The following is a 16,103-nucleotide window of genomic DNA, read 5'->3' on the forward strand; positions in this document are numbered from 1 at the left end:
AAAACATATTTTAGCCAAGTGTTGAGACAAGTGTGCTGACCCCAAGTGTTGTGACAAATGTTGTGACACTTTGGAACAACACCTGACTCTGTTCTGCGCGCGCCAGCTGGATGTTATTATTTTCTACTCAATCTTTTGAAGATCTGTTTGAAGAATTATGTCAAGGTTTCTTACAAAGGAAGGCGCACGTGTTTAATGTGTTTCATGAGGCAGCTAAACCCTAGTTTTATTTTCCAAAGGAATTATATTTTTGGAAAATATATTTTTGCGGTTTCAAAAATATAACTATTATTTTCAGAAATATATCACAGCTGCCGTAATTCTAGAAGCCCTAATTTTTCTTGAAGCCCAAGTCGTTCTACTACTATAAATACGAAGGCAAGCATATGGTTTCAAGCATCTAAAATCGAGTCTTACAAAGCGTGTGTTTTAGGATTTTAGAGTGTTAATTGTGAGCCTATCTTGTGTCTCATTGATGCAAGCTTAGGACCTGAGTGTTATTGAGTTGTAAGTGTGAACTTCTCCTAAGCTTTGAAGTACGGAGATTGTTCTATTGTGTTGTGTGGTTTACTCGCAAGCTTTTAAGCAAGAGTGAATCCTAGTTTCTTAGGAGTGTGTCTCCACCTGTTGTGTTTGTGGAATTGAATAGCAGCGCTGTCTGTGTTGCTAAGGTGGGAATTGGGACGGGGTCTCATATCTAGGAGTTCCTAGGTAGAAGTGTCATTGGGTAGTGATTAAGTGAGAAGTTGTAAACGGGTGAGTTTAGCTTCGAAGTAATACTGCTGATAGTGGACTTCATTCCTGGATTGGTATCCCCCAGAGTAGGCTTTAGGCTGAACTGGGTTAACAACTCTTGTGTGTTATTTACTTTACTGTTTGTATTGTTGTATGTTATTTGCTCTGTTTATAGACAAGTGTTGGCGCACCGGTAACAACATCTGTCTACAACAGACAAGTGTTGCTACACCTTGAGCAACACCTGTCCACTGTGTGCCAGGAAATTCAGCATCTAATGCCAATTATCCAATGTCATGTCATCCCTAGACACGACTAATGCATGTGGTACCAATTTACATTGTTCAGATTTCAGTCATGACGGACTGTTCAGTTTTCAGTCATGTACGGACTGTTCAGATTATAGTCATGTACGGACTGTTCAGATTATAGTCATGCACGGACTCTACATCAGTTTTACATCATGCAGGATGCTGTCAGTTTTACATCATGCAGGATGCTCGTCACCCCATTTAAGATGAACTAACAGTTTTACATCATGTTGGATGCGTCGGAACTTACCGAACCACCTTATCTCCCTTGGATAAGCTCAATAACAGTTTTATATCATGTAGGATATGGTTATCATCAACCATCTCTCCCATAAAGAGGAGTCACACAGTTTTATATCATGTTTGGATATGGGCTCCAGATCTCGGATAGCATAATCCCATCTTCGGTCACTTTTCATAAACATAGTCCATTTTCATCAATTATTGGAATTCACATGATTCCCATAACACAATTATTCATGAATGCATGATTACTTTTAAACACATCAAATACATGACGCTATCTAGCTCGAAGCTATTCATTCACTGATGCGGAAACACAATTCCAACATCTAACACATTAGGATAACACAATATCCTATCACTCAAATCATAATTATTCACATGATAATTATCTGCATAACCATTTTTATACACATAAAGTTTCATTTACACTTATGTCATAAAACACACATCATTTCCTTAACATTGCAAGTTAATGCTTAAACATCACATTGCTCACTTTAAGCTACAACTTATTGCATGCACGTTTATCAATCATATAACGATTAACAATAAGCATTAACAGTATCAACATGTATCAATAATCATGTAAGGATACCCTTAAACCATGTTACAAGTGCCTAATTACACTTACAAACATCAACAATAATTGCTGTCACAGAGGCCTTCGCTTGCTCATGGCGAGCATTGGCGAGCTTGTGGCGAACACGTTCGCTTGCAGCGAACTCCGGTTCGCTCAGCGAACTACACCAGAAAAGCAGATCTGTTCTTGAGTTTTCTAAGGCGGTTTAACATGAAATCAGCTCAAAAATTCATTCAAACATGTCATAAATTCTTAAAAACAGCCATTCCAAGCATATATGATATTAAGGAACATTAATCATCCCTTTCAAACATCCAAATACCTCAAACAATCAAAATCATGTCAATTTCTTAGATCCTAAGCAATCTTCATAATTTTTCCAACATGATCCAAACACATACATATTTTTCATGGAATCAAACTAGTGATTAACACATACAAAGTGATGATGAAGAACATCACACTCACATACAAAAGCTTAGTCAAAAATCTAAAAGAAATTGAGTGGGAGAGTTCGGGAACGGAGACATAGACAATCTCCCCTCTCCTTATCACTCAAGAATCATGAATTCTAATCTCTTACCTTAAGTTTGGTGATGATTCCTAGCCTTTCCTCTTCTCTCTTTCTCGTGAATCCCTAAGCCAAAACCCTAGCTCATTTGGCTCTCTTGCTCTTGCTCACTCAAGGAAAAAGAAGTTGTGATACTATTCAAGGTTGATATTGCTACTTATACCATTCCCTAAAGTCATGGACCAAGCCCAATTGGCTTAGGCCCAATGCCTCACACGCCTAATAAGCCCAAAACAAAGGTTCTCGCGCCTAATAACTTACGTTCGGCTAAATAATTATTCGTCGCTCACTAAAATAATAAAAGCCAATTAATAAATAAAATATCATTTAATAAAATATACGAATACGAAAAATGGGTCGTTACAAATGTTTTGCAGGTACAGATTTTGATGAGGTGAGAGGTTCAAGCACAATTTTTTCAAGTTCAGAATCTGAGATGGTTTTGTCAGAATCTGAATCATGAATGGTGTGTACAGTGTTGTCAACAACAGGTTTCTTTCCTGTACCAATTCCAGACATAATACGAGATGATCTTCTGATTTTTGAAGAATCATAAGATTTGGCTTTCTTAGATTTGAAAATGATTGGTGGAGTTTCAGCTTGACTTGGTACAACAATGGTAGGTTTAGGAGTGGTGGTACCATCAGTTTTAGGGTTAGGTTTCTGGGTAAGTTGGATGGTTTCTTCTTCTGAGGGATCGTTCTCAGAAGGTTCATCAGCTTGTTCTGCAGGAGGTTTAACATTTGATTGTGAAGGAGGTTCAATTAATTTGGGTGGAAAAATCTGAGAAAGAGGTTGCAGATCTAAGGGTTCATTTGGATCATAGAAATTGGATTGATCAAAGGTTTGAGGGTTTGAGGAGTCAGAAGTTTCTGATGAAGATGAAGAGTTTGATGAGGATGAAGGTAGAGGTGGAAATGAAGCTCGTGTACTTCTTCTTCCTGGATTCTTAGTTCGTGCCATTTTTGAAGAAAGAAGAAAAGATAATTGATTGAAGATGATGTGATGAAATGATGAGTTTAGGTGAGTATAAAAAGAGGTGGAAGCTTGGGAAGGAGGAAGAGTGTAGTAGGCTAGGTGTACTTGATGGTAGAGATGAATAGTGAGTTATTGTACTTGATTTTAGAAAAGAAAAGAGGAGAAAGAGAAACTGGTCGTGGTAAGCCAATGAGGAGAAGGAGAACATATCTTTCTTTAATGCTTATCATAAATTTAAAAAGCAAAAACCAAGGAAAAAGCCGTTTGAGTGTAAATTCAAAAATTTACTCAAAAGCAGATCTGAGAACGTTCTCAGAAGGTTGCAAAAAGGCTAAGTAATTTAATATTTCAAGTTTGGCTTGGATTTCTGATGATTTTTAACTTTTCCTTGATAAAATTGAATCGTTCCTCAACTAAAGGCTTAGTAAAAATATCAGCTAACTGGTTTTCAGTATCAATAAAAACTAATTCAACATCATTTTTGTTAACATGATCACGAATAAAGTGATGTTTAATTTCAATGTGTTTTGATCTAGAATGTTGAATGGGGTTTTTTGACAGATTAATAGCACTAGTGTTATCACATAAAATTTTGATTTTTGTGTACCTTAATGAGAAGTCTTCAAGTTGATTTTTGATCCATATTACTTGAGAGCAACAAGTTGCTGCAGATACATATTCTGCTTCAGTTGTTGAAAGTGCTATGGTATTTTGTTTTCTGCAACACCAACTTACAAGAGCTTCCCCAAGAAATTGACATGCTCCACTTGTGCTTTTCCTCTCAACTTTGTCACCAGCATAATCAGCATCACAAAATGCTCTTAACTCAAAATGTGATTTCTTTTGGTACCAAAGACCAACATCTGGTGTACCAACTAGATATCTAAAAATCCTTTTTACTGCAGTTAAGTGAGATTCCTTTGGTGATGTTTGAAATCTAGCACATAGACCTACTGAGAAGACAATGTCTGGTCTACTTGCAGTTAAATATAGGAGTGATCCAATCTTTCCCCTATATTTTTTTTCAGATACATCTTTCCCTTTTTCATCTTTGTCTAAACTTGTTGATGGATGCATTGGAGTTGACATTATCTTGGCCTCATTCATCTTGTATTTCTTGAGAAGATCTTTTATGTATTTTTCTTGACGGATGAAAATTCCATCTTCATGTTGCTTGATTTGCAAGCCAAGAAAGAAACTAAGCTCTCCCATCATGCTCATCTCAAATTCACTTTGCATTAGTTCAGAAAATTCTTCACATAACTTTTCATTAGTAGCACCAAATATAATATCATCAACATATACTTGTACAATAAGTAAATCATGTTTATCAATTTTTTTAAAAAGTGTAGTATCAATTTTTCCTCTAGAAAAACCATTTTCAAGTAAAAATGAGCTTAATCTTTCATACCAAGCTCTTGGGGCTTGTTTTAGTCCATAAAGAGCTTTGGTTAATTTAAAAACATGATTAGGTTTATGTTGATCAATAAACCCAGGAGGTTGATGTACATAAACTTCTTCATTTAAAAAACCATTTAGAAAAGCACTTTTCACATCCATTTGAAAAAGTTTAAAACATTTATGTGAAGCATATGCAAGTAAAATTCTAATGGCTTCTAATCTAGCCACTGGAGCAAAAGTCTCATCATAATCAATACCTTCTTGTTGATTATATCCTTGAGCTACAAGTCTTGCTTTATTTCTTATTACCTTACCATTTTCATCAAGTTTGTTTCTGAAGACCCACCTTGTTCCAATGATTGAGTGATTTTGTGGAAGTGGTACTAGATTCCAAACCTCATTCTTTTCAAATTGTAGGAGTTCTTCTTTCATGGCTTCAGTCCAAGATTCATCAGTGATAGCTTCATTTATTGATCTTGGTTCTATCTGAGAGATCATTGCCAGATTATTCTCCTTGTTTAGTAAAGCCCTTCTAGTTCTTACACCATCTTCAGTATTTCCTATAATTTGTTCTGGTGGATGATAACCAACAGTTCTCCAAGTCTTTGGAGGTCCTTGAGCTGTAGGTTCTTGATTCTCATCATTATTTTGTTCATTTCTTACTTCTTCTTCATCATTAAAGGTGTTGGTATATGATATATCTTCATATTCATCGAACTTGACATGCATGCTTTCTTCTAGAGCTTGTGTTTTCAAATTGTATATTCTATAAGCTTTTGAGGTTAGAGAGTAACCTAAGAATATTCCCTTATCTGATTTGGAATCAAACTTACCTAAGTTGTCTCTGATATTCAAAATGTAACAATAACATCCAAAAATATGAAAGTAGGAAATATTTGGTTTAATTCCTTTCCAAAGTTCATAGGGTGTCTTATTCAAAATTTTTCTTATGGTAACCCTGTTCAAGATGTAGCAAGACGTATTGATGGCTTCAGCCCAAAAATATTTTTCAACATTTGATTCATTTATCAAAGTTCTTGCCATCTCTTGTAAAGTTCTATTTTTCCTTTCAACAACTCCATTTTGTTGAGGAGTTCTTGGACAAGAAAAATTATGAGATATACCATTATTGTTTAGGAATGATTCAAAGTGAGAGTTTTCAAATTCTCCTCCATGATCACTTCTTATAGAGACAATATTGGTACCTTTCTCATTTTGAACTTGTAAACAGAATGTTTTAAAAGCTTCAAAAGATTCATCTTTATGTTTTAAAAATAACACCCAAGTGAACCTTGAAAAGTCATCAACTATGACAAAACCATAATTTTTACCACCAAGACTAGTAGTTTTGACAGGTCCAAATAAATCTATGTGAAGTAGTTCAAGAGGTCTTTTTGTTGAAACAAAATCTTTTGGTTTAAAACTACTTTTAACTTGTTTACCTTTTGCACAAGATTCACACACTTTATCTAGGTCAAAACTAATATCAGGTAAGCCTCTAACTAGATCAAGTTTAGAGAGTTTTGACATAGTCTTCATACTTATATGTCCAGCCCTTTTATGCCAAATCCATTTGTCTTTTTCAAGAGAAACAAAGCAGGATTCAGTAGGCAGTTCATCTAAGTATATGACATATACATTCTTTATTCTTGATCCATAGAAGAGAGTTTTGTCAGATTGTTTTATTTCACATGTATGAGATCTAAAAATAACTTCAAGACCATTGTCACATAATTGACTAATGCTAATTAAGTTATGTTTAAGTCCTTCTACATAGTGAACATTTTCAATTTTTGCAGAATTATTCTTACCAATAGTACCTTTACCTTTTATACTTGCTTTTTCATTATTTCCAAAGGTAACTGTTCCTCCTTCCTTCTTGTCAAATGAAAGAAAGCTTTGTCTATCTCCTGTCATATGTCTTGAGCAACCACTATCCAAGTACCAAGGCTTTTTCTTCATTGCTAGATGACATTCCTGTATTTGAATTTAATAAATTCTTAGGTACCCATAATTTTTTGGGTCCTTGAAGGTTAGTACTCTTATAAGGCATCTTCTTATATTGATAAGTGAAGTAACAAGGTTTGTCACAAGGAAGGGGGGTTTGAATTGTGACCCTTTAAAATTTTCTACTGCAAAATAAAGTTAGACAATAACAGCCTACAAAAGCTTGATGGTTAGATCAACTGGAGAACGTTCTCCTTAAAATGTAAGTGCAAATAATCAAGTGATTAGTGTGTATAGTGTTTGCATAAAATAAAAGAGTAAGGGAGAAGAGAATCACACAAAGAATTTATCCTGGTTCACCCCTTAATAGTATGGGCTACTCCAGTCCCCACTTGCGTGAGATTATCCACTATAATCTAGACCAAGATTACAGAAACTTCCCTTTGATCTAAGCCCAGATCAAAGAACCCTTTATGACCTAAATCCAGATCACAAAGTATCCAGCTATATTCAGCTGATCTACCTTTACAAGGTAACCTCAATCAATTATACCCAATTGACTTGAGAGAATCCTAAAGATTTAACAATGATTCTTTTGGATCTAAGCTTATACACCTAACCGGATGTGAAGCTTACAAATTGATACACTCAAAGTACTCTTACAAAATATGATCCTAGATTTCTAGAGAGCTTTAGAGTATGAGTGAAAAGAAGAGCTTGATTGCTTGAGATGGAATGTATTTAGATTGCTTTTTATGCTTCAAGTTCTTGCTCTTCCAATTAAACCAACGTGCTATTTATAGATGGAGATGCTCCTTTGTTGCTTGGACATCACACATATCCGTTGTGAGTGAAGAAATAGCCGTTGAGAGACAAACAAAACAGCCCATGTGATTCTGTCCTTCAGATGCTTCAGGAGATCGTTCTTCTCATGGTCTCTGACAGTCACTTGTACTTGTTGGTCAGAAATATTCTTTGGCCAACTGTAAATGGGTTGTCTCTGAGTGTATATCCGTTGCAAATGTATTTCCCATGTGGGAAAATAAGATTTGAATTCATTTGGATAAGATTGCCACCTAAGTGCAGAAACTGGGAGATCATTCTCCAGGACGTTGGAGACCATTCTCTGAGATGGTGTGGATAAGGTCCAACGAAAATATAGCTGTTGCAAGTTGTTGCAAGTTGTCAACCAGCTGTAAACTCTTCATCAAAGGCATAGAGTAGCCACTGTTCACTTGTCCTTCAAAGGACACATGAATAGTAAGATGAGTACTTTTTTATGGGGGAATGTAGCCACCCTTGTCATAAGCTTTGTACTTGATTCAGATGTGAGGCTTCTATGCAAGCTGTATGTACTTGTTGCTGAGTTCTTATTGGTCTAGATTATCTTCTTTAATGATGTTCTATGAGAACATAAAGCCTTGTTGCAAGATGTGAAGTTATTATTCCTTAAAGAAGCTTATTTGAGTAAGCTCAAGAACCAAAATTAATTCCTTGCCTTAAATGACTTATTTGTACTGTTATGATCTTTTAATAAGTCCAACTTAAAAGTTCTTTCTTGTCTTGTACCAGTTGACTTGAATAAGTGCTTATGCTTTAGAACGCATAAGTCTGGAGACCAATCTGAGATCATTCTTCTACTGCAGATTTGTCTAAAACTTGTTTGATTCTTTTCTTATGAGTGAAACAAGGTTAATTTAATCCATTGCATCTGTTCTTAAATTGAATCACTCAAGAGCACTTGTTAGATCACAAAATGATCAGAATCAAATTAAAATTTAATTAAGGGTTGTTATCTTTAAAACATCAAAATAGGATTTTGTCTCAACAATCTCCCCCTTTTTGATGATGACAAAACCTTTAATTAATTTTTGATTGTGATTCTGATTAAACCATATTCAGTAATAATACTTGTGATTTAATCATATAAAGCTCCCCCTCAATTTTAGCATTCTTTATCAATTTATAAAATATGCAAATGCAAATTGAGTAAAAATATGTAAAGACATAAATTTGAATCAAACATAACATTCATTAATCAAACTCATAATCAGAGAATATGACATTGTTCAGGTACATGATTAATGATTCAAAAAGGTGATTCAAAATATAATCTAAGTTCTTAGAATTCAAACAACATACAATTAGAAGTTGAAACCAAAACAACTTCCAATTATATCTACAAATTCTAAGACTGAAGTACATAAGGCAAACAACAACATAATCACAAGAGTTTTTAAAACATTTCAAAATATCACAATCTCCCCCTAATTACTACAGAATTCATTCTCCCCCTTTTGTCAACAGCAAAAAGGCTTGGGAGGTATGAAGGAGTGCTACTGAGGATCTGCAGGAGAGGAAGGATCAGAGTTAGAGTCTTTGCCAAGTTCTGGAAAATCTGGAACTTGTGGAGGAGGATTTGATGGAGGTGGATTGATACGCATTGCTGGGCAAAATTCTTCAATGAGCCAGGTCCTAAAGAGCTGGTGCTCATGGATAGTGTAGTTCATCAGAGTGTTGTTGATCTTGATGGCTTGAAAGAGCTTAGCCATATCTTTCTCAACTTTTGACTTTTTGATGGGTCTTGAGTCAAAAGGAGGTATATTTGCAGAGTTTTGGAATGCAGCAGAATCAGTTGATGGGTAGCTAGTGCAGAAAGAGTTCATGGAAGCAAAGTTTTGAGGGAAGGATGGCAGAGATGGACCAGCATCAGTATAGATAGGCTGATGGATTTTTGAAAAATCTGAAGGAGTTGAAATGAAATTTTTCAGAAAATCTGTGGTGTCAAAGGAGGTTTGTGGAGAGGTTAATAAAGGTGAGAAGATGGATGTATTGACAGGATTATTAATGGTGGAAAAGTCATTATCCAAGACAGAGGTGTGAGGATTTTGAGGGTTGCCAAAATCATTTCTTAGGTTATCAAACTCTAGGGATACAAAAGGATTGAACTGAGCAGAAGTGGTTTTTTCACTTACAGTTTCTTTGGTTTGTTCTGTTGGAGCTGAGACTGGGAGAATGATCTCTGGATGGTCTCCCTGCTGTGTTGTCACAGCTTCAGCTAGAAGGTTCAGATTGCTATCCTTTTCAAAATCTTCTCTTTTTCTTTTCTGGCTTGGATCAGGAATGGTGTGGTCTTCAATATCTCCTATGAACTTCATTCTTCCAATATTCTTTAGGGAGAATGTGGTAGATGAATTCTTTCCTTCTTCTCCTTCAAAGCTTACTTTGAATTTGTTAAAGACTCTTGTTAGAAACATTCCATAAGGAAGAGTGACTTTTCTGGATTCATTTTCAATGACAGAAACCATATGTTTGAGCATGACAAAGGGTAGGTTGAGAGGAATTTTGTTGAACATATGATACATTATCAACATATCATTGTCAGTGACTTTATCCTTGCTGCCTTTTCTGGGAAAGATGGCATGAAGACACATGTTGTGGAACATTTTGAACACAAGTTTAAGTTTGGAAGAGGATGGATTTTTGAGAGAGGTTCCGGGTTCATAGATTTCAGACATGAATGTTTCCTTGTTCACTCCTGCCATGGAGAACCAGCTTTCTCCATACAGTTTGTGACCAGATGAGGGTACATCTAAGAGTTCACTGAGGAGTTGTTCAGTGACCTTGAATTTGATTCCTTTGAGTTCAGAAGCAATGTAGGTTTGTTCAGAGGAAATAACAGCATTGAAGTAAAAAGCTGAGATAAGGTTAGGATAATGAGTTTCTCTAATGTTGAACAAGTTTGTCCATCCAAGAGGGTTGGTATATTGGGTTAGGTCATGATCTGTGTTGATAAGATCATCAAAGTTATACACTCTACCAGGAAGAACAGGTTTTTTCTTTGAAAAAATTTCAAAACTTTGTTGACAATCTTCATGAATAAGAGGAGCAGGTTTTTTGAGTTTTCTAATCATGATATCTTCTTCAGAAGATTCAGATTTTGAAGGTTTGGTGTGGTGTTTGGACGATGAAGGTCTTTTTGAGTAGGTTTTGATTTCAGGAACAGATTTGGCTTTTGGAGAGCCTGAGTGTGTATTTTCTGAATCATCATCAGAGAGAGAGTACACAGTTTTATCTATTGCTGGTCTTCTCCCAGCACCTGAGGCTAATCTACTTGATTTTCTGACTTTTGAAGCATCAAGTGATTTTGATTTTTTGGTTTTGGTTGAAGTTGAAGTTTTCTTAGTGATAGGGTTAGTTTTGATTTTTGGAGTGGTGGTTTTGATTTCAGCAGAGGTTTGAGAACATTGAATGGGTTCAATGACGGTTTTACAAGTAATTGGAATGGTTCCAATTAAAACTTCAGAGATTTGAATGGTTGTTGGTGGTGGTGATTGTGTTTCAATAGAGGGTTGGTTTGTTTGAGGCGTATTTGAGGGATTTGATTGAACTTCAATCTCATTTTCACGAGTTGAAAGGGATTTAGAAGAGGTAGAGGAGGATGATTTGGTACCTGACTTTTGAGAAGAGGATGAACAACTTTCCATTTTGTTCTTGTTTGCAGGTTTCTTCAAACGAGCCATGGAAGCAAAATTTGATTTTGGAAGATGAACAGTGGAGAAGAGATAAGGGTTTTACGGAAGTGATGATGAAAGAGTGTAGATTTTGTTTTGATTAAATAAACCACTAATGAGAGAGTGTCTAGAGAATAGGAAAGGATTTGATAGATAGGTTAGGTGTAGCTTAGTACAATTATGAATAGTTGCAAATTGTACTTAGGAAAACTAAAAGGAGAGAGAGAGATAGTTAAGGCGTGAGAAAGAGAGAGACAAATGTCATGGGAAGAGTAAAGGACTTAAAAATTATAATTAATTTGAGAAATAAACATTTAAGAGTTTTCAGCCAAAACTTAGATCATTTTTTTTTAAGACCTGATTTTTTGTTCAGGGAAAGAATGTTCTCCTGACGTTCTCCAAGAGGAGAAACTTTGTCTCAACAATATTCAGCTGGGATTTTTTATAATTCTTAAATTTTCTTTAATAAAATTAAAACGATCTTCAGTTAGAGGTTTTGTAAAAATATCAGCTAATTGAGATTCAGTATCAACAAATATTAATTCAACATCTTTTTTGCAAACATGGTCACGTATGAAATGATGTTTAATTTCAATATGTTTAGATCTAGAATGCTGAATGGGATTCTTTGATAAATTAATGGCACTAGTATTATCACAAAGAATTTTAATATTTGTGTACCTTAGGGAAAAGTCCTCAAGTTGGTTTTTGATCCATATCACTTGTGAACAACAATTTGCAGCTGATACATATTCTGCTTCAGTTGTTGAGAGTGCTATGGTGTTTTGCTTCCTACAGCACCAACTTACAAGAGCTTCACCAAGAAATTGACAAGCACCACTTGTGCTTTTTCTTTCAAGCTTGTCACCAGCATAGTCAGCATCACAATAGGCTTTTAGGTCAAAATGAGATCCCTTTTTGTACCATAGACCAACATCTGGTGTTCCCACCAAATATCTAAAAATCCTTTTGACTGCTGTAAGGTGAGATTCCCTTGGAGATGTTTGAAATCTTGCACAAAGACCAACTGAGAATACAATGTCTGGTCTACTTGCAGTTAAATATAGAAGTGATCCAATCATTCCTCTATATTCTTTTTCAGACACAGTTTTACCACTTTCATCTTTGTCTAAATTTGTTGATGGATGCATTGGAGTAGTCATGATCTTTGCTTCATTCATGTTGTACTTCTTGAGAAGATCTTTGATATATTTTTCTTGACTAATAAAGATTCCATCATCTTGTTGCTTGATTTGCAAGCCAAGAAAGAAACTGAGTTCTCCCATCATGCTCATTTCAAATTCACTTTGCATAAGGTTTGAAAAATCCTCGCACATTTTTTCGTTAGTAGCACCAAATATAATATCATCAACATATACTTGCACAATTAATAAATCATTTTCATTTGTTTTTCTAAAAAGTGTTGTATCAATTTTTCCTCTAGAAAAACCATTTTCAATTAAAAATGAGCTTAATCTATCATACCATGCTCTTGGGGCTTGTTTAAGTCCATATAAAGCTTTGGTAAGTTTAAAAACATGATTAGGTTTGTGTTCATCTTTAAAACCAGGAGGTTGATGGACATAAACCTCTTCATTTAAAAATCCATTTAAAAATGCACTTTTCACATCCATTTGAAAAAGTTTAAGACACTTATGAGATGCATATGCAAGTAATATTCTAATTGCTTCTAACCTTGCTACTGGTGCAAAAGTCTCATCATAATCTATACCTTCTTGTTGATTATAACCTTGAGCAACAAGTCTTGCTTTGTTGCGAATTACCTTACCATTTTCATCCATTTTATTTCTGAAGACCCATCTAGTTCCAATGATAGAATGATCTGCAGGAGCTGGTACTAGTTTCCATACTTCATTCTTTTCAAATTGTGAAAGTTCTTCTTTCATAGCAATTTTCCATGATTCATCAATGATAGCTTCATCTATGGATTTTGGCTCAATTTGAGAGATCATAGCTAGATTGTTCTCATTAAGTTGAAATGATCTTCTGGTTCTTACTCCTTCTGCAGTATCGCCTATTATTTGTTCTTGAGGATGATTGTTTACAATCTTCCACGTTTTAGGAGGTTCTTGAGGTGGTGATTCCTGTTCTGCAACCTGTTCTTTTGATGAGTTTTGCTCATCTTCATCATCTATTTCTCTTACACATGATATATCATCATATTCATCAAATTTTACATGCATGCTTTCTTCCAAAGATTTTGATGTTAGATTATAAACTCTATATGCTTTAGATGTTAAAGAGTATCCTAAAAAGATTCCTTTATCAGACTTAGAGTCAAATTTTCCTAGATTGTTTTTAATATTTAAGATGTAACAATAACACCCAAAAATGTGAAAATAAGAAACATTTGGTTTTTTATCTTTCCAAAGTTCATAAGGGGTTTTGTTCAAAACTTTTCTAATAGACATTCTATTCAAGATATAGCAAGCAGTGTTGACAGCTTCAGCCCAAAAGTATTTTTCAACATTGGATTCGTCTATCATAGTTCTTGCCATTTCTTGTAAGGTTCTATTTTTTCTTTCAACAACTCCGTTTTGTTGAGGAGTTCTTGGGCAAGAAAAGTTGTGAGAAATACCATTTTCATCAAAGAATGATTCAAAGTGGGAGTTTTCAAATTCTCCACCATGATCACTTCTTATGGAGATGATATTTGAACCTCTTTCATTTTGAACCTTTTTACAAAAGATTTTAAAAGATTCAAAAGATTCATCTTTACTTTTTAAAAATAAAACCCATGTGTATCTAGAGTAGTCATCAACAATAACAAAACCATAGTTTTTGCCACCTAGACTAGTAGTTTTGATAGGTCCAAACAAATCTATGTGAAGTAATTCAAGAGGTCTTTTAGTTGAAATAAAATCTTTAGGTTTAAAACTACTTTTGGTTTGTTTTCCCTTTGTACAACTTTCACATAGTTTATCTTTGTCAAAACTTATCTTTGGTAATCCTCTTACTAGATCAAGTTGAGAAAGTTTTGCAATTGTTCTCATATTTACATGTCCTGCTCTTTTGTGCCAAATCCATTTATCCTTTTCAAGAGATACAAAACATGACTCAACAGGCAGTTCATCTAGATATATGACATATACATTCTTTTTTCTTGATCCATTAAAAAGAGTTTTTCCAGAAGATATTTGTTTAATTTCGCATGTATGAGTTTTAAAAATAACTTCAAGACCATTATCACATAGTTGACTAATACTTATTAAGTTATGTTCTAGACCCTCTACATAATGAACATTTTCTAATTTAGCAGAATTAATTTTACCTATTATACCTTTACCTTTGATACTAGCTTTTTCATTATTTCCAAAGGTAACGGTTCCTCCTTCCTTTTCTTCAAGGGAAAGGAAGCTGTGTCTGTCTCCAGTCATGTGCCTCGAGCAGCCACTGTCCAAGTACCATGGCTTTTTCTTGACTGCTAGCATACATTCCTGTATTTGAGTTTAGTAAGACTTTTGGTACCCATATGGATTTGGGTCCTTGTTGGTTAGTGTTTTTAAAATGTATTCTCTTATGAGATGGTTTTGTGTATGCATTCCTTTGAGACCAGTTTTGGAGATTATCTGGAGAATGATCTCTCACAGAATTTTTTGATCTTTTCTTAAAACAGAAGTATCTTATATGTCCATGTTTATGACAGAAGGAACAAAACAGTTTTTTTACTTTTTGATCTTTTTTAGGTAAGAAAACTTTATCATAAATTGTTTGATGAGTTTTGAAGCCTATTCCATTTTTATCAATTACTCTTTGTTGAACACCTAGGATGTTTTCAAAGGTTTCAGTTGCTTTTACATATTTGGCTATGTCTTTTTCTAAAAGTGAAATATTCTGTTTTAGTCCTAAGTTTTCTTGTTGAACAATAATTTCTTCTTTACTTAACTTAGCTACTTTATCTAGATCATTTTGAACTCTTTTTAAAGTGTCTTTTAAGGTTTTATTTTTAGTTTCATACTCATCTTTTTCTTTGATGACTTTAGTAAGTTCAAATTTATACTCATCTCTTTCTTTAATAATTTCAGTGAGTTCATTTTTAAGTTGATCATACTTTTGAGCAGTAATTTGTGAATCATACAAGAGATTATCAAATAGTTGTTCAGTTTTCATGCATGATGAACAAGGTTCAAGATTTACCTCATCAAAGTTGGTTCTGGTCATTAGGCAGACATTTGCTTCTTCTTCTTCTGGTAATTCTTCTAGATCGTCCCATGTAGCCATCATGGATTTGTTGTAGGGAGGTTTTCTTTGCTTCAGCTTTGGACATTCATTTTTGTAATGTCCAGTTTGATTGCATCCGTAACACTTTACTTGGCTTAAATCAGTTTCATTTCTTCTTGGTGGAAATGAATTTTTGATTTGATTTCTTCTCATCATCAGCCTTTGGATTCTTCTTGAGAGAAAAGCCATTTCTTCCTCATCATCTTGTTGAAGGGGATTCTCTTCATCACATGTTATTTCTCTTTTAAGGTTCTCTTTTACTTGTGATTCTAGAGCAATCATTTTGTTATTTGCTGGTTTCTTTTCTTGAAGTATTGCTTCATGAGCTTTTAAAGATCCAATGAAATCTTCTAGATCCATTGTTTTGAGATCTTTTGCTACAGTTATTGCAGTTACTATGTGTTGGGTTTTTGTATGGTTGGCTACATTTTGCAAAAACATATTTTAGCCAAGTGTTGAAACAAGTGTGCTGACCCCAAGTGTTGTGACAAATGTTGTGACACTTTGGAACAACACCTGACTCTGTTCTGCGCGCGCCAGCTGGATGTTATTATTTTCTACTCAATCTTTTGAAGATC

The 16,103-nt window shown here is 34.6% G+C and overlaps 1 protein-coding gene across 1 annotated transcript; it reads right to left on the reverse strand.

The window, feature by feature from the left end:
- Positions 1-11,807: 11,807 nt before the first annotated feature.
- On the reverse strand, positions 11,808-15,885 carry LOC123905351 (the record flags this gene model as incomplete). Its single annotated transcript, XM_045954957.1, has 4 exons — positions 15,055-15,885; positions 14,040-14,741; positions 13,883-13,979; positions 11,808-13,591 (listed from the first exon to the last, which is right to left on the reverse strand). Coding segments are annotated over exons 1-4 (3,414 nt in total), but the record flags the coding sequence as incomplete, so codon positions are not given.
- Between the last annotated feature and the right edge of the window lie 218 nt (positions 15,886-16,103).

The sequence above is a fragment of the Trifolium pratense genome, linkage group LG2 (genome assembly GCF_020283565.1).
Source record: "Trifolium pratense cultivar HEN17-A07 linkage group LG2, ARS_RC_1.1, whole genome shotgun sequence".
Lineage (NCBI taxonomy): Eukaryota > Viridiplantae > Streptophyta > Magnoliopsida > Fabales > Fabaceae > Trifolium > Trifolium pratense.